Source organism: Chanodichthys erythropterus, chromosome 10, assembly GCF_024489055.1.
Source record: "Chanodichthys erythropterus isolate Z2021 chromosome 10, ASM2448905v1, whole genome shotgun sequence".
Classification (NCBI taxonomy): Eukaryota; Metazoa; Chordata; class Actinopteri; order Cypriniformes; family Xenocyprididae; genus Chanodichthys; species Chanodichthys erythropterus.
Window position 1 is genome coordinate 45,504,254 of NC_090230.1, and position 22,213 is coordinate 45,526,466.

A 22,213-nucleotide genomic window follows, 5' to 3' on the forward strand; every position below is an offset into this window, starting at 1 on the left:
AATGAATATATAATATGTGGATTATATAATCCCTTTGGATGATTATATTTGTATGGATACCTATTTACATGCCTGAGTCATTTCTGTCTTTTATATTTTTCTGCTGAGTCAGAGAACTCGGTTCAGACTTGGGACCCAGCAAATATTGACAAGACTTGGCTGACTAATACTGCCGTCATTGACATCCATGGCTGTTAAACTACTAGCCAATGCTATTGAAATAACAGTTATGAAATAACAAACACAGACATTATGTGCTAAGTGTTGAGATGTGCTATCTGGCAAAAAACTACACCTTTTATGACATAAACTCTTTAGTGAAAAAATATAGTCTGTATAGCTTTTATAGTTTGTTTTCCTGGAAACTTGTTGTTCTTTAGTGATTCATGGTGAATAAGCCAACATAAGTTTCCTAACAGAAACTAGGCTACGTGAATTTTTGTATGTCAGTATCTTGTGCTGAACACAAGGAACCGGACAGATCTAGTTTAAAAGTTTTTAAATATTTATAGTGCTCATATCCGACAGTCCAACTTAAAAAAAACAATGACTTGCTTCATCTTTTTTATGTAACAGGATTTGTGACTTCTCTGTGGCTGTCAAACAGGAAGTTTAAACTACATAATTAATGCTGCTTTTGGATGGGTGAATGAAAAGGGAATAAGAATGGCAGAATGGCGTTCTGGGGGTCAACTAGTCAACTTTTACTTTGGCATTTTAATTCTATGGACTCAACATGTAAAGATTTATCTCACTCGATATGTATTTTTGCACCCATATATCTTCAACCATTGTCTTAAAGGCTCTTAACAGTTTTATCACATAAAAACGACATACTGTTGCTATAGTTACCTTTTCAGGCGAACTCGATTTCTCAGCAGAAAACAATTTAGCAGCAGATGAAAATTAGATAACCTTGCTACTGAAAATAATATAATTAGTTATTTATTTAGAAAACGAATGAGTGAAATTAACTAGTATACTTGGTAAATCCTCCCACAGTAATTCGCACCCTAAGCTCAACAATTATTTGATAGTAGCTAGCTAACTACTATAGTGTTGGAAGTAATATAGTTTTTTTTCGTTCAGTGTTGTTTGAAACATTGTATAACAGATATTCTTGGTTATATTTTCATTTACTGACCTGTAGCTGAACGAAACCAACATTTTAAGTAACGAATCAGCTAATGAATGGTCTTGCGTAAATCTACGTGATGTTTGTCAACTCGAGCGCATTTTGACTCTTCTGACAGAAGCAGCAGCGGAGGTCGACGTCACGCGTCACGTGGTGAAGTTTGGGACTGAGCTTCACAACGCGACCTCAATAGTTGCGTAGCGAGGGTGATACACCGCCATGTGGTCTGATTGATGTGTCAAAGCACATCATGAGCGCACGAACTGCAATCTTGTACACTGCAAACTGAACGACAGTAAAACAGCTTGGGAAGTGGCCTTTCACATTTTAATTTTTTTTTTCCGAAGCCTGTTGTTACAGTTTTTCACGCCTTGCTTTGCTGCCTTGTCTTTTGTCTTATGGAACAAAGCGCTTATGCACACCTGCCAGAGAAGATAATAACGACCAGCAAACGGTAAGGATTCAGCAACATTAATATGCACTGACTAATTAAATGGGCCTACATTAAATTAATATGAATCTTTATTTGATGAGTGTGATTGGAAAAACATACAGACCTGATTTATTCTGGATACTGACTGTATATGTATTCTTTGATTTTAAATATATGAAAAACATAATTAAAAAGATATCATACAATGGGAAATCGTTATGAACAGCGCTCTGGTTCCTTTAAGGAGGAGTTGGCCACTGTTTAATAGAAGAGCCAGTTTTGAATGATCGGATCGAGTTATCATCTGGAATTCTTCATTAAAACTGGGATCTATGAGCGGGAAAGCGTTACTAAAGACGAAAGAAGATAAGGATGCAACCAAGGGTAAGACATCACATATATATCTTTTTACTTAAACCTTTTTTTCCCTCTCCATGTATTGACATAAATTTGGTTGTTAATAATTACGCGCAAAAGGCGCACGTTGGAAGCCATTGATAGTTCTGGTTATGCAGGCGGTTACAATTAATGGGCCGATGTCAAGCATTACGCGGAAAATCATTAAAAATTGATTCCCTCGACGCTAGTAGCCGATCTATTAGGCCTCTACAAAGAGAGTAACTTAACATTAAATTATAAAATATGTTCGCGTTTAAGCTTAAAGATACACCTAACCAACAAGTGTGATGTTTGTATCATATTTGCTGTGGTGCGGTCACTTTAAATCTACTTTAACAGCTGAGCGCGCTTCACGAGAAGCAAAAATAGCTTTCCACTCTTCTCACGGTTTACCTCAAAACAACAATGGCTTTTATTAAACAAACGTTCTTTTGATAAAACGTATTGATAGCAAGAAAATTATTATACGTGTATTTAATTCCTTTTCTTTTCTTTTTTTTGAGCGTGATATAGGCACTCTCCGCGCTTCAGTTCACGGATGTAGGCTGGGTACCTATTGCCATGGAGACAAAGAGGCGGAGAGGCTGCCTTATTAAAAATACATATCATGCTGTATAAGGCAGATGTATTCTGTTTTTAGTGTCTACAGTGGTTCTTTCACTGGAAATAAATTGCATAACATTTTATATAAGGTCAACAAGCATTAAAGTGCATGCCTGATTTTTTAGCCTATATATGTGTGTGTTGTGTGGTTGGGCCATAAGTAATAATAGCTTCACAAACCCCTGAGAGGGAGCTGTAAATGTCAGTGCTGAGGATTACGTTTGATTAAGTCGTTACAGGAAAAACTCATTAAAGTTTATTACGTCATGGAATGATCTACACATCTATACTGAGGCCATGTTAAATGAGGGGTCATTAAAAAGACAGCTTTTAATTATATTTAATAGACCTTTGGGGATTCAGCCTAAATGAAAGATTAAGCTTCTGCTGAGTTTTAATTGAACACACCGTTCATTTAGAACTCCTTCGTTAAGTGTTAATTCTGTATGTCACCATTTGCGTCCGAGTTTTTTGGTTCTATTTCAAAGATACATCGTTAATATTTTACAATAACGTTCCATTTATGAGTTAGAAAAATACTTCTATACCCAGTTTCACAGACAAGGCTTAAAGGGATAGTTCACCCAAAAATTCTGTCATCATTTACTCACCCTCAAGTTGTTCCAAACCTGTATAAATTTCTTTGTTCTGCTGAACACAAAGGAAGATATTTGGAATGATGTTTGTAACCAAGCAGATTTCGCCCCCCCATTGACTACATAGTATTTTTTCCCCTATGGCAGTCAATGGGGGGCAAAATCTGCTTGGTTACAAAAATTCTTCCAAATATCTTCCTTTGTGTTCAGCAGAACAAAGATATACATGTTTGGAACAACTTGAGGGTGTAAATGAGTAAATGATGACAGAATTTTTTATTTGATTTTAATTTTTAAGTTAATTTTATTATAATTTTAAGCCATTATACTGTGGCATTCTAAAGCTCAAATTGCCCGTCTTCAACTGGTCCAAAATGCTGCTTCTAAATTTCTTCTAAAAAAGCAAAAAAGGGATCATGCCACTCCGCTTTTAAAGGCCCTTCATTGGTTGCCTGTTCAACCAATTTAGAATATATTTTAAAATATTATTGTTTGTTTTTAAATCATTACACAATCAAGCACCCGGCTACCTATCTGAATTGCTGCATCACTACATCCCCTCGAGAAACCTAAGATCTGGTGATGAGAACCTTCTTTTAATCCCTCACTCCAGACTTAAGCGTAGAGGTGACTGTGCCTTTTCGGTAATCGGTCCTCGCCTCTGGAATGACTTGCCAGTGGAGATCCGAATGGCCCCTAGTCTAACCATTTTTAAGTCACTTCTAAAAACCCATCTGTTTTCATTGGCCTACAGTATTAGGTTTTATATTCCTGCTTATTATATTTCCTATTTGTGTTTTATTTCTTTTTTCTGGTTCTTTGTTATAGTATGTTTTATGTGATCTTACTACTCTTATGATGCTGTTTCTCTTGTGAAGCACTTTGGTCAGTCTTGTGGCTGTGTTAAATGTGCTATATAAATAAAGTAAACTTAAAACTTTAATTTTCATTTTGGGGTGAACTATCCCTTTAAGACTAGTCCCAGACTAAAATGCATGTTTGAGCTGTTTTAACTAAAAACAACTTATAATATGTCACTGCCATTGTTTTGTCTCAAGATGCGCACAGTAATGTTTTTTTCTGAGGCAAGTTTATAAAAGTTACTTAAATATACTAATTGAACTAAGGCCTAATCCTGGCTTAATCTAAACCCTGTTTGTGAAACCGAGCCCTAAAGCATTTATTAATCTAACTTAATTTTAATTTTATAATTTACTAATATATTACTAAAATCAAAAGTTGTATTCATCAATATTGTTTAAGGGACATGAGCTTACATGAACAAACAATGTTATTAAAGGGTTAGTTCACCCAAAAATGAAAATTCTGTAATTTATTACTTACCCTCATGTCGTTTCACACCCGTAAGACCTTCGTTAATCTTCAGAACACAAATTAAGATATTCCTCGGTCAAGATCCATACTGAAAACAGATCTAAATCAGTTCATGTGAGTACAGTGGTTCAATATTAATATTATAAAGCGACGAGAATACTTTTGGTGCGGCAAAAAAAAAAAAAAAAAACGATTTATTTAGTGATGGCCGATTTCAAAACAATGCTTCAGAAAGCATCGGAGCATTGTGAATCTGTGTAGGTGCGTTCCATTCGACCGTAAGTGGACTGCGAAGTGGACTTCACACGGTATTTCGCCATCTTAAGTGAGATTCCATTCCGAAGGGAGCGAACATGTTCCGTTCGAAGAGCACTGCGAACGGCATAGGGAATAAGGGAACATCGATACATCACTTCACAGGAAGTAGAGAGGTAAAATTACCCAACTGTCATTGCGCACCACGTCACCATTCAGAACTACGACGAAGAAGAGCCATTGTTGAAAGAGTTTAACGGCTCTCTGGTTTTGAGTATTCATACATTTTATACGAACGAATATTATATTATATATTATATTTATTTTATTTTATTTAATGTTACCTCAGTAGTGTTTATGCGGCTGCGCGTGGAAAAGAAAGCGCATGAGACCATGGATTAAGAATATACAGTTAACCAAATGAGAATTTATTTTCATATGGCATGACAGTTACAGCTTCAAATCTGTTAAGAGTCGATTTTAAATTCGAAAGTAAATTAAAATATCTATTTATTTATTTATGTCATCAATCTCCGCGACACTGTCGACTTTCTTTGATGACGTTTGCAGAGCGTTCCAAATGAACGATTATTGTTAGCGAAGTCCACTTCAACTGATAAACCGTGCTCAGGGAGTAGGGAGCAGTGAAGACTGCGTAGAGACCCTGTCGAATGGAACGCAGTGTGTCGAATCTGCAGTTCGGAGTGCCAAAGTCACGTGATTTCAGCAGTTTGGCGGTTTGACCCGCGATCCGATTCATGATTCGATACACTGATTCATTTATGCTCCGAATCTTTTTGAAGTAGTGTTTTGAAATCGGCCATCACTAAATATGTCGTTATTTTGTTTTTTTGCCACACCAAAAGTATTCTCGTCGCTTTATAATATTAATATTGAACCACTGTACTCACATGAACTGATTTAAATATGTTTTTAGTACCTTTATGGATCTTGACAGAGGAAGTGACGGAGCCATCGGATTTCAACTAAAATCTTAATTATCTTAATTTGTGTTCTGAAGATGAATGAAGGTCTTACGGGTTTGAAACGACATGAGGGTAAGTAATAAATGACAGAATTTTCATTTTTGGGTGAACTAACCCTTAAAAGATGAATAGATACTGTAACAAATGTATTGCTCATTTTTAGTTAATGTTAGTCAATGCATTAACTAATGTTAACTATTGTAAAGTGTTATCCATTCCATACATCGTATGATGTGATATTGATACTAATAACATTGATTTTCCATGTTGAAGCCTCAGTGATTTACACTTTGTAACCTCATAAAAGTGACACGAATTCAGTATATGTGATCTACTATATAAATGCTCCACCCAAGATGTGTAAACAAATAATACAAAAAATAAAATATTTTTTACAAATGTAATTACAGGTAGGCTATATATATATATATATATATATATATATATATATATATATATATATATATATATATATATATATATATATATATATATATATATATATATATATATATATATATATATATATATATAGTATAAAATCATGCTATGCATTATGTTGGACTGTTTGAAAAATATGTTTTTCCCTTTGTTTTTGCAGTTTGTATCATTACAAACTATATTGTAGGCTTTATGTGAAATTTACATGTGTATGTGTAATTGCATGACTAATTATTCAGTCTTAGATAGCCTACTTTGATGTGTTCAGCTTAGTATCTAATTAGTTTTGTCATTATTGAAAACATGACACTTCAAGTTAATAATGTTGTAGATTTAGTGCAGAAGATATAGTATCACTACATCCATGGCTTTACCACCAGATGTCAGTATCATCTTTCCAAACTTATTTGGTCTTTTTGCCTTTCGGCCTCCCTCTGTGTGTGTACGTGCACGGTTGCATGCGTCATTATAGTGTAAATACGATTTATGTAGTTTTGTCATACCAGAATTTTTTCCCTAATACTTGTTGTTCTGTCACTATCTTGAAGTATACACAGTTCAAGATGGAAAGGAGTACATTCTGTTGCGGGCGGAGTCAACTCAGTCTCTTGCAGTAGATCAGAAAGAAAACTCACCCTTTCATAGTAAATGTCAGGAGCTCTTTTGCTGTCCATTCTGGAAACTCTTCGTTCTAAAGAAAAAAGAAATCCCTGAAGGTTTGTCGAGATGAGAGGTTTATCGGTTCTGCCTGCCTAGCACCTTCAATGTTAATTTCACGAAAGAGTGTTCTTTGATAAGGAAAGACCAGCATTAACATTGTTTTTATTATAAAACACATTTAAAAAATACACCGGAAATAGCATGCGTTGTAAATGCTCTATATTGCAACGCATGCTATTGTTCCAGTGCACAATGTACCAGTGCTGTTATGAATTTGAATGAACTGTATTATGTTCTTTCGGTTGGACTTTGTCTCTGAATAGTAAGGGAATGTTTTCACGTCTAGGCCCGCACAAGTTCTCGTTACCCCTGCATGTGTACACTAACTGTATTTCAAACCCAGGTCTGTTTTATTGTGCACTTCATGAACGTTTGGATGTGATGATGATGATGATGATGAGCCCAATGTTCTCTCTCAGCCCATTTCACATCTTTTAGCGCCATCTTGTGGTGCGCTTTAAGATCACCTTCATCAGGGTGGGGTTGTTATTTTCGCCCTCTCAACTGAAATGTGGCTGAGAACATAAGCACATTCAGTCATACAAATAACCCAAAGAGATATTTTTATGACTTTGTGCCATAGAATCAAAGACTACAACTTTGTTTTCTCATCATAACAAGATCTGCATTTCTATAACCTGTTAGTGTTCCACTGTAGGCTACAAACACCAGACCTTAGGAATGCTAATGGGATAAACTATGAGGTCACTAATAGCCATAATAATTTAAATAGAGACTTTATGGTTATATTATTGCCTGGCGAATTCAATTCAGTTCCTAGACACAGAAACAATGGCGATATATTTGTTAATAGCAGCACTGAAAATATAGAGTGTAGAAAAAATTGCTTCATTTCAGGGTCCCTTATCTGTAGACATCAAGAATAGACAGAAGTTACTCTCACCAGAGATTAGATGTGCATGAGTAATATAGAGACTGCATAAGCATAATAGGATTACATAAAACACTTGTGTATGACAGTGACTTTGATACAATCTTAAAACTTACATTAGATTTGTTTGCTTTAGAAGAGCAGGAAAATATGCTTGGATGTGTTACATGTTAGCTCAACACACCACAGGAAGGAAGGCCAGACTAATTCGATTCCCCTTGTTTGAGAAAAAATCCTGTTTCCTCATTACGCCGATATCTCATTAGTCTCTCTCTCTGAACTGCTGGTTCGCTCTGCCGTTCTGGACTGTTCCTAAACTGTCCGTGCATGATTTTTGGAGCTTGTAAACCAGCCATGTCTCTGATGCTTTTATTAATAAGAAAAATATTTAGAAGCAGGGCTTTGAATCCAAATGAGGTTTATTCATTGGCCTGTTATTGATCAATCAATAATACTGTAATCTGTTATTGACTATAATATGAATATATTGAGCATATACATCTTCAGGTTTGTGATTAGGATTCATTCACAAAGGTTTGAGAGTGTTTGCTCGCTCTACCCTCTTCTCTCCTCATCTTCTTGCTGTGAATGACCCTGAAGAGAATATTAGAGTTGGCATTACTCAGATGCATCTGATGAATCATTGATAAGGCGCCCTAAACTCATAGTGGTCTGTCAATAACAGGCTATAATGATCTGCTATGATTGCCGGGCTGTGCTCTTTTAATGGACAGAATACTCATGAGAATTAGTTGAAAGTTCGCAACGCCCTTTTTCTTGCTTTGCACACTGTGAAGAAGTGCGAAAGAATAAAAGCCATCTCTGGATGCCTCTGAGAGTAGCATGGCGTTTCCCTTGAGAAGATCTGTATCAGGTACACTTTTAGATATCTGAAGATATCCAGTCAGGGGGCTTCTTTAAAAGGAGTTAGACAAATGAATGAGATATACTGATAATATATAAGCTGATAATGGCATGTTTGAGTGGGTGAATGGGGTTGTTTGTAATTAACAGAGAGGCGTGGGTCATTAGTGCTGTCCGTGGTGCTGAAATCCACCAGCTCGACTGAACGTCAGCTTAAGTGGGTTGGAAGAGTTTTCTAGTTGTTTCAGCAAAGGAGGATTGCAGTTTTAAAAAACAAACCGTTTTGAAAAGAATATATTTGTCTGCTGTTCATCAGTGTAGTTGTTGGCACTATCCATCCTTGTAAAAATGTTTTGTTAGGTAATTTAGAAATGTGTTTGATGTGGTAACATCTTGAACTGGTTTCGGATGGACCATTCAGTGAAAAATATTATATAACATATTATTTAATCTTATTTAACTTATACAGTAAGAGTATATTTTATGTAATATTATTACATATTTATATGTAAGATAATTCATGGAAAATTTTTAGATATTTTATAAATACAAAGTATGAATTACCTTTAGTTACATTTATATTTAAAAAAGACAATACTACATACTTTTATAGTAACATATTAGTGAAAAAAAATTAACTGATGATGAAAGAGGCATTCCCAGAACTTCCTGTGCAAACCATCTTTTGTTTAGATATTATTTAAAAAAAAAAAAATAGTTCTACTGCATTATTTTAGTGATATGTATGTTGCACGTATGGTGTATGTATGGTGTTTTGTGCTTGGTCTATGTTATTATCAGTTGCTGGAGAGGTCAATTTTTCATCGTTATGTGGCCTTATCCACATAATTTGCAGAAACAAACATATTTGAATACCACAAATTAGTTGGTAAATTAACGTTATGAATGAGATATGCAGTTATGAACTGTAAAGTGTAATGTCACCAAAATGCTTCATTGTAGTAATTGTATTTTAAGGTAAAGTTCTAGCAACCACATTTTTTTAATAGTTTATATATATATATATATATATATTATATATATATATATATATATATATATTTAACAAAACAATTTTACAGCACACTCTTAAAAATAAAGGTTCCCACAGCAGGTTTTCGCAGCAAAGAACCATTTTTGGTTCTCCAAATGAACCTTTCAGTGAGCAGTTCTTAAAAGAACCATTTTTTCTTACTGTAAAGAACATTTTAATAATCTAAAGAACCTTTTTGCACTATAAAGAACCTTTTTTTGTAGTAAAAGTGTTCCATGGATGTTTACGGTTCTTCATGAAACCAATAAAGAACCTTTATTTTTAAGAGTGCATAATTCTACAAAACAAAACAAAATATGTTATAAATAAAAAACTATGAATGAGTTGGATTATATGTGCCAAAAAGGCCACTCCTCATTACAGGAGGCTGTAATGTTGCCTGTTTATACACGGCGGCTTGTTGAAGACCACAGTCACGTCTCTGGGGCTGTCTGTCACCATGCAGCCGATGAAGCCGTGCTGCTGCAGGAGCCACTGCGAGGAGAACGATCTGCTGCTGCTGCTGCTGCTGCAATCCAGCCTAGTGTCGAAAAGAGAGCAGTCTGGAATCTCCGCACTGGTGGATGTGGATATTTTTCTTTCATGGATCATATTGCTGACACCTGAGTTTAAATTCCGTTTCCAACGCCTCTGAATTTCCATTTTTTGGGTCGTTTTGGGGAACGAGGACGGGGAATCTGTTGAGTACCTATGCAGATCTCCACTGCTGAAAACATGGGCGCATCTGCAGGGGAAGCCGATTAATCTACTCAACTTCAATTAAAGGCTGCGTTATTGAAAGGCGGGGACCTCTTGCTCACAATTTTCCAGCACAATACCTCCCCTCTCTTTCTCACATGAAGACAATATTTAATTATTTCCTCAGCGGCGTTGTGTTAACAGGTGCCCGTTTTTCTGAATCAGCGCATGGCTTAGTAAAGCTTTGGATCATGGCACAATGGCACGCGTTTCTCTCTCAAACAAACGCGCAACAAAAAGGCAACATTTTCTAGAAGACAGCTTTTTTTCCCCGGAGAGAAGAAGAGGAGCTGCTGTCCGGGATCTGCTGCACCATGTCAGGGCACAACAGCCGACGCTGAATGAAGCGGTTGTGAGGGCTTCAAACCAAATGATTTGTCAATGAAAAATATGCTCATTCTTGTGGGGACATCGGTGGACTTCTGAAATGACCATTACGCAGTCCGTCATGGAGTACTGATTTTCCTTCCTTACTGACAATGTTCTGAGCACACAGGACTTTAATATACACAACATATGGTCATTTTTAATCTGGGACGCGTCGCCACAACAAAACGCCAAACTGGCTACAGCCGCAGCGATCGCCAGCTCCCTCATTCGGCAGAAGAGGCAGGCGAGGGAGCGGGAGAAAGCCAATGCCAACCGCTGCGCCAGCAGCCCCAATAAGAGCATTGGGAACTGCGAGAAGCCCAGCAAGCTCAACTTGTTCTCACGCGTCAAACTCTTCGGCTCTAAGAAACGCAAGAGAAGACGGCCAGGTCTGATGTTATGTGTGTTCTTTTTATCAGACTTTACCCAGATAGCCATGTCCATCAATCATCGTCATCATCCTCATCCTCATCACAGTTGACTGAATTAAGAAAACATGACTACACTTTGCTCTATCTTTAACTCCTTATATGAACGAGTCTGCTGCGCAAAGTAATAAGACACGGATTTCACACTTCACTGCTTTTGAGGCTTCTCTCTGTGCTAGAGCTGATGTTGCAATATCACCAGGGCACACAGATCCTCACTTGTTCTACAATACATATCATGCTGTCTGAATCAGAGATCGGGCTAAACACAGATCTGTGGCACTCTTTTGGTTATGCTGACTTTCATTTGATGGATTTCTATTGCCAATATTGAACATTTGTTGGTATTATATATATATATATATATATGTTTTTGATATGATCACTGGTTGGTCTTCAGTGTTTTTCACTTTTTATTCAGCAATAAATAATAAATGTTGAATTTATGAATTAATATAGTTGGTTTCTGGGTGGTAGGTTGGAGGTTTAGTTGGCTCACAGAAAATGTGCTTTGCAACATGCAAAATAACAAACAAAAAGAAACGTTAAAATATATTTTAAATTATATATTCTGTTGAGATATTCATGCTCGAAGCTTTGAAAATACAACCACTTACGAGTGAAAGCAGTACAAAACTAAATGTGACCCTGGACCACAAAAACCAGTCATAAAGGTCAACCATTTTTAATAAGTAATAAATACGTTTTCCATTGATGTATGGTTTGTTAGGATAGGACAATATTTGGTCGAGAGACAACTGTTTGAAAATCTGGAATCTGAGGGTGCAAAAACATCAAAATACTGAGAAAATTGCCTTTAAAGTTGTCCAGATGAAGTCCTTAGCAATCCATATTACTTAGAAAAATAAATTTTTGATGTAGGAAATTTACAAAATATCTTCATGGAACATGATCTTTGCTTAATATCCTAATGATTTTTGGCATAAAAGAAAAATCGATAATTTTGACAATGTATTGTTGGCTATTGCAACAAATATACCCATATGACTTATGACTGGTTTTGTGGTCCAGGGTCACAAATTAGAAATGTAAAATATTATTAATAATAGTAACATAAATAACAGAAGCAAATAAATAGTAAAGAATATTCAAAAATATTATTTAATATGACTGAACTTGACTACTTTGGTCAATGAAAATGATTTTAAGTGTCAGGTCAAGTAGAAGTATCTCTTAAAGGTAATGACTGCGTAGGTGGGGAAATGGCAATTACCATAATTAATTGTCTGGAAAATTGTTTGTGACTGAAACTATTATTTTAAAGCATCATCAAATATCAATAGCACAGAATTGATAAACATTAATGTGATTTGTGCTCTCGTTGCTCCTTTTGTTTTTGCATCTTGTATACAGCGAAGTAATAAAGTTTTTTAACTCATAAATTCAGAGCCGTTTAGTGTTAATCAGAATATTACAGAAATGCATGTTATATAAGCCATAGTTATCTGTCACCTAAACACTGAGGAATGCTTGCCGAATGCCTGGGTCCCGTTGGCACCAGCACTCACTATGTTTTCACAATGCACATTTTATGGTTTTCCAACAGTCATTTCTTGGCTTTCACAAGCTGTGCCTTTGTTCTGAATGTTCTTCTTCACCTCATGCAATGTGTTGTTGGGTGCCCTCCCTTTCCCCCTCTTCCTAAATTGTGTTGTCTCAATTCCACAGAGCCTCAGCTCAAGGGGATAGTCACCAAGCTCTACAGTCGACAAGGCTTTCATCTACAACTCCAAGCTGATGGGACCATCGATGGCACAAAAGAGGAAGATAATAGCTATGGTCCGTTCAATACACGCAACATGTTTAAACACGACCGACCGAGCCTACACGCTTCTTTCCCATGGGTTCAATTCTGTTTTGTTGTACTGTAACTTCACAGCTATTTTCAACCTTATCCCTGTTGGATTGCGGGTGGTGGCTATACAGGGCGTTCAGACCAAGCTCTACCTGGCCATGAACAACGAAGGCTACCTGTACACCTCTGTAAGTATGCTGATCTCTTCATACTGCATCTTTGTGAGTCCCTCCTACACATTGTGGGCTCTTCTGAGATCAGGGCAGTAGTAAACATCCCACATTCTATGTCTTAGACAGCATCATGGATGCCTGAGGATCCAAGCTGTTAACTTAAAGGTTGCAGGTTGGATTCCAGACAGCGGGCGATCGATAGACTGAAGAGTTAATGAGATCCAACTCCTGCCCAAACACCATCTGCCTCTTATTTATCACAGCATTGTATCGTGATCATATTCAAAGAAGAGATAATGGCATATTTAGATATTCTTGTTAGCACCTCGCATTCACACAAAGATAATTCACACTTCATGTAATTGCTTTGTATTTGGACTATCTATAGAACGCTCTTGGGAGATGATGCATCATCACACCCAAGGTTTTCCGCCTGATATCTACTCTGCAGTTTTTAAGTATGGAGAAATCACAATAATGCTCTAATGGATATTCTGCTTTGTGAGTGCCTCCCTCGCCTCGTTCCTTTGATTAAATGTGCTTTGGCGACATGAATTATTTAGTGCTGTGCCAATAAGTGCTTCTGTCAATTCAGAACGGACATTTTGAGCCACATTGCTGGCATTAGAACGCTAAAGATTTGCAGTGTCGCTTGAAACTCTTGGCCAGGTCTGTGATTTTACTATGCGGGAACAGTTTAAACTGTACTTTTCCATTTCAACTGTGTGGGTTCATGTCTGACTGCCCACAGGAATACTCAAACTCGCACCCATGGTCGTGCCGGTATACACGTATCTCCTTGTTGAGTTTGAGAGGTTGTTTTCCCCAGGATGAATGTATTGATCTGCAGGAATGAGTCAAAGTGGTTCGGGCCTCAGGAGTTTAATGGTAATCAATCTGCAACACAAACTAGATGGGGTGGCGTGCTACCACGTTTAGACCGCTTATTACGGTTCCAATCACTGGAATTTAAAGACAAATCATGATGAGGTGATGTGTGGATATTGATGTAGGCTGGTCCTGGACCATCTTCAGCTCAAATTTGTCTGCTCTCGCTTTCTTCATCTCGCACACATTGTTTTTCTCTCTCTCTCTCTTATGCAAATACTCCTCCACAAACATGTAAGAATAATTCTCTATTGTCTCTTATGTCTCTGTTGTCTTTTCTGCCCATTTCACTCTCACAGGAGCACTTCACGCCAGAGTGCAAATTCAAAGAGTCAGTGTTTGAGAACTATTACGTGACCTACTCATCAATGATCTATCGGCAGCAGCAGTCAGGCCGAGGCTGGTACCTGGGTCTCAACAAAGAGGGTCAAATCATGAAGGGCAACCATGTAAAGAAGACCAAGCCGGCTGCACACTTCATCCCCAAACCTCTCAAAGGTTCGTTCAAGCACCGATCGTCGGGCTGATGGCTTTCTAAAAATATCTATTTTAGATTGAGGATATATTGGCTGATTGTAGCACAAGCATTCAAGTAGCTTGTTGGCTTTCAGCACGTATCTGCAGTTGTTTGGTGTTATTGCTTTATAAAAAGATGAAAATGCAGATGTGTTGGAAGCGCATGTTTGTATTGTAGAAAGTTAAATTGCATAACCGTGGTCATACTCAAGGGGTGTCTGTGCTGGTATAAGCACTGTAAAGATGTCAGTTCAACTAAGTTTTATCAGACATTTTATTGGACACTGACTTAAAGTTAATCTTTAAAAACATTTTTACATTAAAACATTATAGAATTTTAATCTTACATAATATTATGTAATCTTATCTGAACATTATAATGTTGTGATTCCTAAATTCTATGTAGGTTTTGGTTTTTTAATGTTTTATATTTAATGATTTTAGAAAAAATACAATAAATGTTAATATTTATTAGTTATTGGCCATGATATGAAATTAATTACTGCATTTACTAGCATCTTAATATCAATCCCTAACTCTCAAATATCGCTCTCCCAACAGACCATAAAAGAAGACATAGTTAAGTATAGGCGCACTTTTTTGCCCTGAGAAATAGTTTTTCCTCTTTTCTCCTTAAATTAAAGTGGTGCCTTTCTTTCTCAGAACTGGCTAAATCCGAGGGGAAATCAAAAACTGCAGCTGCTTGTGTGCAGTCATAAGTGAAGCTAAGATGACTAGACATTAGTCTGCTTGAAATGAGCATGGGAGCTCCATGCAATTAGATTTAAAACAAAGTTATGTTATATTAGAACAAAATAATTTTTTACTGCAATCAGGTGTTTTTGTGCTGTATATTGTACGTACCTGAAATGTTCCGTTCCGACAAACAACAGACCAGAAGTCATTCATTTCCAATTGGAGAGTATAATAAGGGAGCTGAGTGGATTTCTGATCATATATGCGTATGTGGAATTTTTGGTTCCTTTTTAATGTTTGGTTGTGTTGAAAAATACTTTTTGCAGCTAGACCGTATGCGACCGCCTGACCGGATGTGATGTATTCTAATCAAAATGAGCACAAATGAGAATTACCAATATTTTTCCACTAAAACTTTATTTCCATTAAAACTAAATTATGTCAGAATGCCAGATATTTATGTTGATTATACCTAGAAAAACTACTATGTTTTTCTTTCAAACATATTGACGGATTGTCAGTTGTTTTGTGTGGATATATTCATTATTCAATTATTTTACAGCCAAAAATGCAACAAACTTATGCGAATATTGTAGATGGAGTAGGAACACCTAAAATTCTCTGAATGTGTTCAATGTTGCATTGCTGTTTAGTGCGAAACTGAACCGCTTGGTTCTTTTTAGTGAATCAAAAACATTAAGCGCATCCAGTTCCGGGGTAACGGTTCCGGTTCCTTTTTAGTGAATCAAAACCAGAGTTTGACTACTAAAATGTCATTCTTGACCCAAAGACTGGTATGAAAATGTATTTTTAGTTAATCGCAAACAATTGTGAATCAGCATTTTTTTCATATTCTTTATTTTATAAACAGGCATATATATGAAGTATGTTCCCACATTTTATGTTCTTATGTTCATTTTATGTTTCTTCCTTAAATTCAAAAGAATTAGTAAAATTATGTTTTATTACCGTAGTTCGGGAGGAACAAGTCAAATAAGCTACCCAATCATTACGTCATCTCAACCAGCCGTCAACAATCTGTAATCAACGTATCTACCCAGTCAGCATGAGTTCAGGCCTGTATATAATCACATTCAAACTCACCCAAGGATCCTCGACAGAAGCATTCAATTTCTTGTGCTTCCCATCCCTAGTGCTGTGTAGACACTAATAGAAGTTATTGATTTACTAATAAAGAGACAAGCTTGCTAGAATCTGAACATGAGACTCATGAGGCCTGTTACTTGTGTCTCCCCAGTTGCTATGTACAGAGAGCCATCGCTCCATGATCTGACTGAGTTCTCCCGTTCCGGAAGTGGTACTCCGACCAAGAGCCGCAGCGCCTCGGCCATGCTCAACGGTGGCAAGACTCTAAGCCACAATGAGTCAACATAACCGCAGGGCACACCTGCGGTCTGCTGCTGTACAGCTGCTGGACTCGACCATCAACTAAACAGCACAAACGCGTTTACAAGAGTGCGGTGAAACTCTTAGCTGGTCGCTAGCTAGTGTTTCCTGAAATCACTGTGATGAGAACACAAGTGCAAACCTACATTGTACAATCTTCTGCAGGTCAACCTCCTGAGACAAACTAACCAAGCCATCTTATTGATGTAGGGATCTGCCTCCGTTTGCGGTGATCCCCGTTTCCATGTGTAGCATACAGAGCTGTGGTTCTACCCCGTGGCGTTGTCACAAAATCTTCTTGAACTTTTGTGTTTTGTTCCATTTCTTCTTAGGAATGCCAACTCCATAGTGCTGAGTCAACTACAACTTGACAATAGCAGCTTGTGCGACCCATTTATCGGTATATAGAGGCAGAAATCCCAAAGGTGTTGGACATATGATACAAGTCTTTCAGCTCAGCTTTTTTGAGGCAGCAGTTCATTGTTGTGTGCTTTTTAGACAAGGCGTTTTGCTCCTTGCTTCTCTTTTTCTGTCTTTTCAGCGCCAACCCCCATTGTTATTCTGCAAATTAAACAGATTTAGGGTTCGGTCTGTCTGCACACCAAAGATGTCATTAGTCTCTTTGTATGGAGGTAAGTCAATTTGTGTAATTTCAGCTCCCTCAGACAGATGGTTGAGAAAACCGCAAGAGTGAATGTCATTTAGTCAGAGGAAATGTATTCAGGATAGATAAAGGCTACTCGCTGTGCGTCCCTGCTTTTTATTTTGTCTGTTTATGTCTTCCTTTACTTCCCTTCTAATTCGGGAACCCAGCATCTTGGAGAAGTGTCAAATCAGAAAATGTTAAATTATTGATTAACATCAACCCGGTAAGATTTCCGTTACGTAAAAACAGGTCAGGCTTTTTTTCACACCCCTCTTTTTGGTAAAACGTAATGAAAGCCAAGCAAGAGAAAGCTTCCATTGCTTTAACAGGGCTAAATCAGCATAAGTAAATTACTCGTGAATGAAACTTTATTCTTCTAGTTCTTCTTTCTAGTCTTCAGTGGTCAGGCAGGTTATAATTTTGATCAAAATCCTCTTCTGTTGTATGTATGTATGTATGAAGCATATTTAATGCATGGGGGACAATGGACGCTGCATGTTGTGTGGCTATGTATATTAACTACAATATGGAACCATGTGCTCTAATGGATACTGGTGTAAAATACAAATGTATATAAATGCATTTTATCTTGCTACCCGCCCGTTTATTATTTGTTGTACATTTAAGAAGCTGCACTGAATAAAATGTTTTGTATGTTCAGAGCACGTTTGATTATGTGTTAAGTGACTCTTCTTCAAAATGATACTAACAAATACAAGAGTAACTGTATGTTGTATGTGACAACCCAACATTAAAAAAGCAAACATTTTACAAATACAAAATCCCCAGAAATATTCATACTGGAATGAAATATAAATATAAAAATATGCATTAAGTATGTAATATAAAATAATAAAAATAAAAAGTAAGTATAAAATAAATACATACATACATATACAGTGTATTTGTTAAGGGGCATAAACAGGATGTTTGTGTTTATGAATGTATGTATTAGTTAGGGACTAAGGACGTATCTCTTTTATGGCAGATAATAACCCCAAAGCTCTTATATAAAATAAAATATGTAAAATAAAAATAAAAAATTCTCAATATTTTGCTTATACACCAAATGTGACCAATATATCCCAGACTTGAATAATATTAAAATGATCACAGGTGATCTTAGTTTTAAACATGTTACAGAAAAATGCAATTATTAGACGCCTCTCTGGAATACTAGATTCTGATTGGCCAATCACTGCCCATCATAAAGACTGGCTGACTGTATATTATTGTTTGCATTTTTAATAACAGTAGCAAATAACTTTACATAAAAAGTGGCTTCAATTAAATGATGAATTTGTTGTTCTGTACCAGTTTGTCAGTGAAACTCTTCACACCCTTTAAATATGCAGATTCTGTGACATTCAGAACTCCTCAGGAACATACTCAATGTTCATTTTGGCACCGCAGTGCATAAACAGTTGTGAATTCATCTGAATTTAAACCATAACTCCTGAATAAACATCAGGTCAGCAAGCACAGTTTGATTTTTAAGTAGATAGTTCTACCTGCTTTTATATTCATGAATTCATATTGATGAAGACACCGAGAATGAAGAAATTGATTTTGTTGTACGTTGCTTCACTGGAGTGGTGTAATGAAACCTTGATCATGTCTAATGCATAACCTATGGGGAGACCATTGGAAAACCATCTACTGTTGTTTAATGTACTGTAAATGGACATGATATAGGCCTCATTTAAATGCCATCCAATTCAACTCTCTTTAACTCAGATGTGATCAAACCATTAAATAATGTATATAGGGAGAATCTAATGGATAAGCACTGAAAATAAAGAAGGCAAGATGGCCTTGCTTGATTGTGTTTTCAAGATGTTCAAAACGCAATCAAGCATTTAAGACAGACCAATAGCAGCAGAAGAAAATGAAATTACAGAACATAGCTTCAACTTTAAAGGTGCCATCGAATTGAAAATTGAATTTACCTCAGCATAGTTGAATAACAAGAGTTCAGCATGGAAATGACATACAGTGAGTCTCAAACTCCATTGTTTCCTCCTTCTTATATAAATCTCATTTGTTTAAAAGACCTCCGAAGAACAGTCGAATCTCAACATAACACCGACAAGAGCCATCGCTATTTTCATTTTTAAACACTTGCTGTCTGTATAACGCATAAACACAACTTCATTCTTTATAAATCTCTCCAACAGTGTGTAATGTTAGCTTTAGCCACGGAGCACCATCAAACTCATTCAGAATCAAATGTAAACATCCAAATAAATACCATACTTACGCGATTAGACGTTGCATGACTAACACTTTGTAAAGATCCATTTTGAGGGTTATATTAGCTGTGTGAACTTTGTTTATGCTGTTAAAGGCAAGCTCGAGCTCCGGGGGCAGGGAGCGTGAGCATTTAAAGGGGCCGCAGCCTAAATCGGCTCATATTTAATGATGCCCCAAAATAGGCAGTTAAAAAAAAAAATAAAAAAAAATGTATGGGGTATTTTGAGCTCAAACTTCACAGACACATTCAGGGGACACCATAGACTTATATTACATCTTTTAAAAAGACATTCTACGGCACCTTTAATTGTTTTTGGCTGTCATATACCAAAGAAAAAACAAAACAAAACAAAACAAAAAAAACATGAAAACAATTGTGATTCATTGACTCCAAAGCTATAGGAAAACTCATATGCTCATTCAACCACACAGGATCGTCACTTCAAGAATATATAATGTGCCTCAATAAGCTCCTTGGGTGAATCTGGGATGGTTACATCATCACTGCCCAGGCTAAGGCCATCAAGTCCTTAATATTTCATAACCTGAAATGAATTTTGAATGAACTGGGCTTTCATTCCCAATAAACCCCTTGAGATGGATTATTTGCCCCTGGGAAAGGTACTAAAGACTTTGCATTCATTAACATTCTTATAATTAAATTAGCATTACATGTGGTGCAGAGGATGTGACATCACCTGATTGGTAAGCAGATGGTGCCTGAACGAGAAGCACAAGCTGACTGATATGGAAGAGTGATGTGGGACGGATAGTTGTGTAGATACTGAAGAAAGGAAATGAGATGGAGGAGTAAAGTTATGATGGACAGCTCAGTGCTGATCTGCCGCTTTAAAATCTGATTCCGAGAGCAGCACTCAGGAAATTGTGCTCCGTGCTGCACCAGTAAATGAAAATAATGAATGGAGGGAGACCAGACAATCTGGGCTGAATTGCATGTATGGCCAGGCAGCCCTTGCTTTGTGCAGTCATGCATGGTCACTCTAACTCTGCCACGGTCAACCTGGACTCTATAAAGCAAATGTGTGGCTCGGTGAGCACTGGCTTCTCAGAGGAAGTGAATTTTATTGGCTATACTGTGGGAAATATCAAATTCTACCATGACTTCTTACATAACATCGGCAAAACCTGCAGATACTAGAAAGCATAGTTGCAAGTTTGTGTTTATATTTACAGTACAGCAGAGTGCTGGAGCAGGTTTGAGCGTGAAGTTCCCATCTGTTTTGGTGTGAGTGTGCTGTGAGTACTGTCTCGCAGGCTCTGATATTGATGGAGGGCAGAAGAAAGGTGGGGCTAACAGCCTGTATCATCACTGGTTGCCATGGAATCAGGGAGGACTCTTTAAAAAACCCTTATATAAAGTATATATATATATATATATATATATATATATATATATATATATATATATATATATATATATATATACTGTATATATATGTTTCATAAAAGCATTGAGTCAGGCTATCAGAAGAATCTGGAAGCTTAGGGCTTATAAATGGAGAGAGCAGGTTAAAAATGCATGTAAGCTCTGTAAAAAAAATCAAACCTTATGTTGTTTGTGGGTTTGTTTTATGCATCTTTTAAAAGCTTGGTAATGTACAGCTTCTTGTCTCACACTCTTCCTCTCTCTCTCTCACTCTCTCTCTATCCACTGGGATTTATATATATGCACACATAGAATCATGCAAATATACTGGCAGACGCCTCAATGTAGCCTTGCCCCAAAGAGCGTCACAGTCCTAAAGTGATCAAAGGCTTGCAAAATATAGCTACACATAGACTTTCAGTTCAAATATGACAAGAATATTTTGCGACCATAATTTCATATCTAAACAGTCTGGAATACTCTGTCTAGGTCCATACAGGGTTTAAAGTTGACATGAAACAGGCAAAAACATGAAGGGCAGGCAGGACTTGATTTTGTCCATTAGAAATTGATTAGATCATTGGATGGTTGTTGTTTGCTTTTGCAGTGATCTCATGTGAGTGACTTATTGTCTTGCCCTCGCACCAGTAAACATCAGAGAAGAGTATGCAAGTACTTCTAGCATGCCACAATGAACACAGCGTGAGCCATGCTGTCTGATTCATGAACAAACGATTGAACTGGTTCTTCTTAATGAATCAAAATCAGGGGCATCTTGAAACCATTTTTTAGTAGCGGTGGCATGGCATGGCATCATCATGCACAGAAGCCACTGGCACATGCCGCTTTGTTTAGTGGCACATCTGGTTTTCAGTGGCATATGCCACTAAAATTGTGTCATGCATGAGCCTCAGTGAAATACCACTGTGCCCTAGTAAAATACTTGGCCTACTGATTAATGCTTGTCTGACAATGGAGATTATTGAAAAGTGACTTGATAACTTTCCATGATAATATTTTAGCAATCATATCATGCGATGTGGTGAAGCAGCTCTTTATTGCGTGTGCAGCTTGTGAATGAGCAACACATTCTGTACTGCAGGAAAAGAAAATTTGATCACAATTTAGATTAGGGTCCCATTCTCACTATTAACTAACTATTAACTGTAGACTTTTGCCTCAT

General features: G+C 36.9%; 1 protein-coding gene across 5 annotated transcripts; it reads left to right on the plus strand.

The window, feature by feature from the left end:
- Positions 1-92: 92 nt before the first annotated feature.
- On the plus strand, positions 93-18,207 carry fgf13b (fibroblast growth factor 13b). Of its 5 annotated transcripts, none has more exons than XM_067397903.1 (7): positions 93-1,589; positions 1,813-1,952; positions 6,732-6,899; positions 12,938-13,048; positions 13,149-13,252; positions 14,425-14,623; positions 16,596-18,207. In XM_067397903.1, exons 2-7 carry the CDS (start codon positions 1,901-1,903, stop codon positions 16,730-16,732), a joined length of 771 nt encoding a protein of 256 aa, XP_067254004.1. In that variant the 5' UTR covers positions 93-1,589; positions 1,813-1,900; the 3' UTR covers positions 16,733-18,207. The 5 variants fall into 5 exon arrangements, with proteins under 5 accessions (XP_067254004.1, XP_067254002.1, XP_067254001.1 ...); XM_067397900.1 differs by lacking the exon at positions 6,732-6,899 and having other exon boundaries at positions 96-738; positions 1,254-1,589; positions 16,596-18,202; XM_067397901.1 differs by lacking the exon at positions 6,732-6,899 and having other exon boundaries at positions 1,816-1,952; positions 16,596-18,203.
- Positions 18,208-22,213: the final 4,006 nt, after the last annotated feature.

Excerpts from the sequence above, each read along its gene's own strand:
- fgf13b (XM_067397903.1), top strand. The coding sequence starts at position 1,901 with ATGAGCGGGAAAGCGTTACTAAAGACGAAAGAAGATAAGGATGCAACC. Across the intron at positions 1,953-6,731 it reads AGATAAGGATGCAACCAAGG|TATACACAGTTCAAGATGGA; the intron begins GTAAGACATCAC and ends ACTATCTTGAAG. Across the intron at positions 14,624-16,595 it reads CATCCCCAAACCTCTCAAAG|TTGCTATGTACAGAGAGCCA; the intron begins GTTCGTTCAAGC and ends GTGTCTCCCCAG.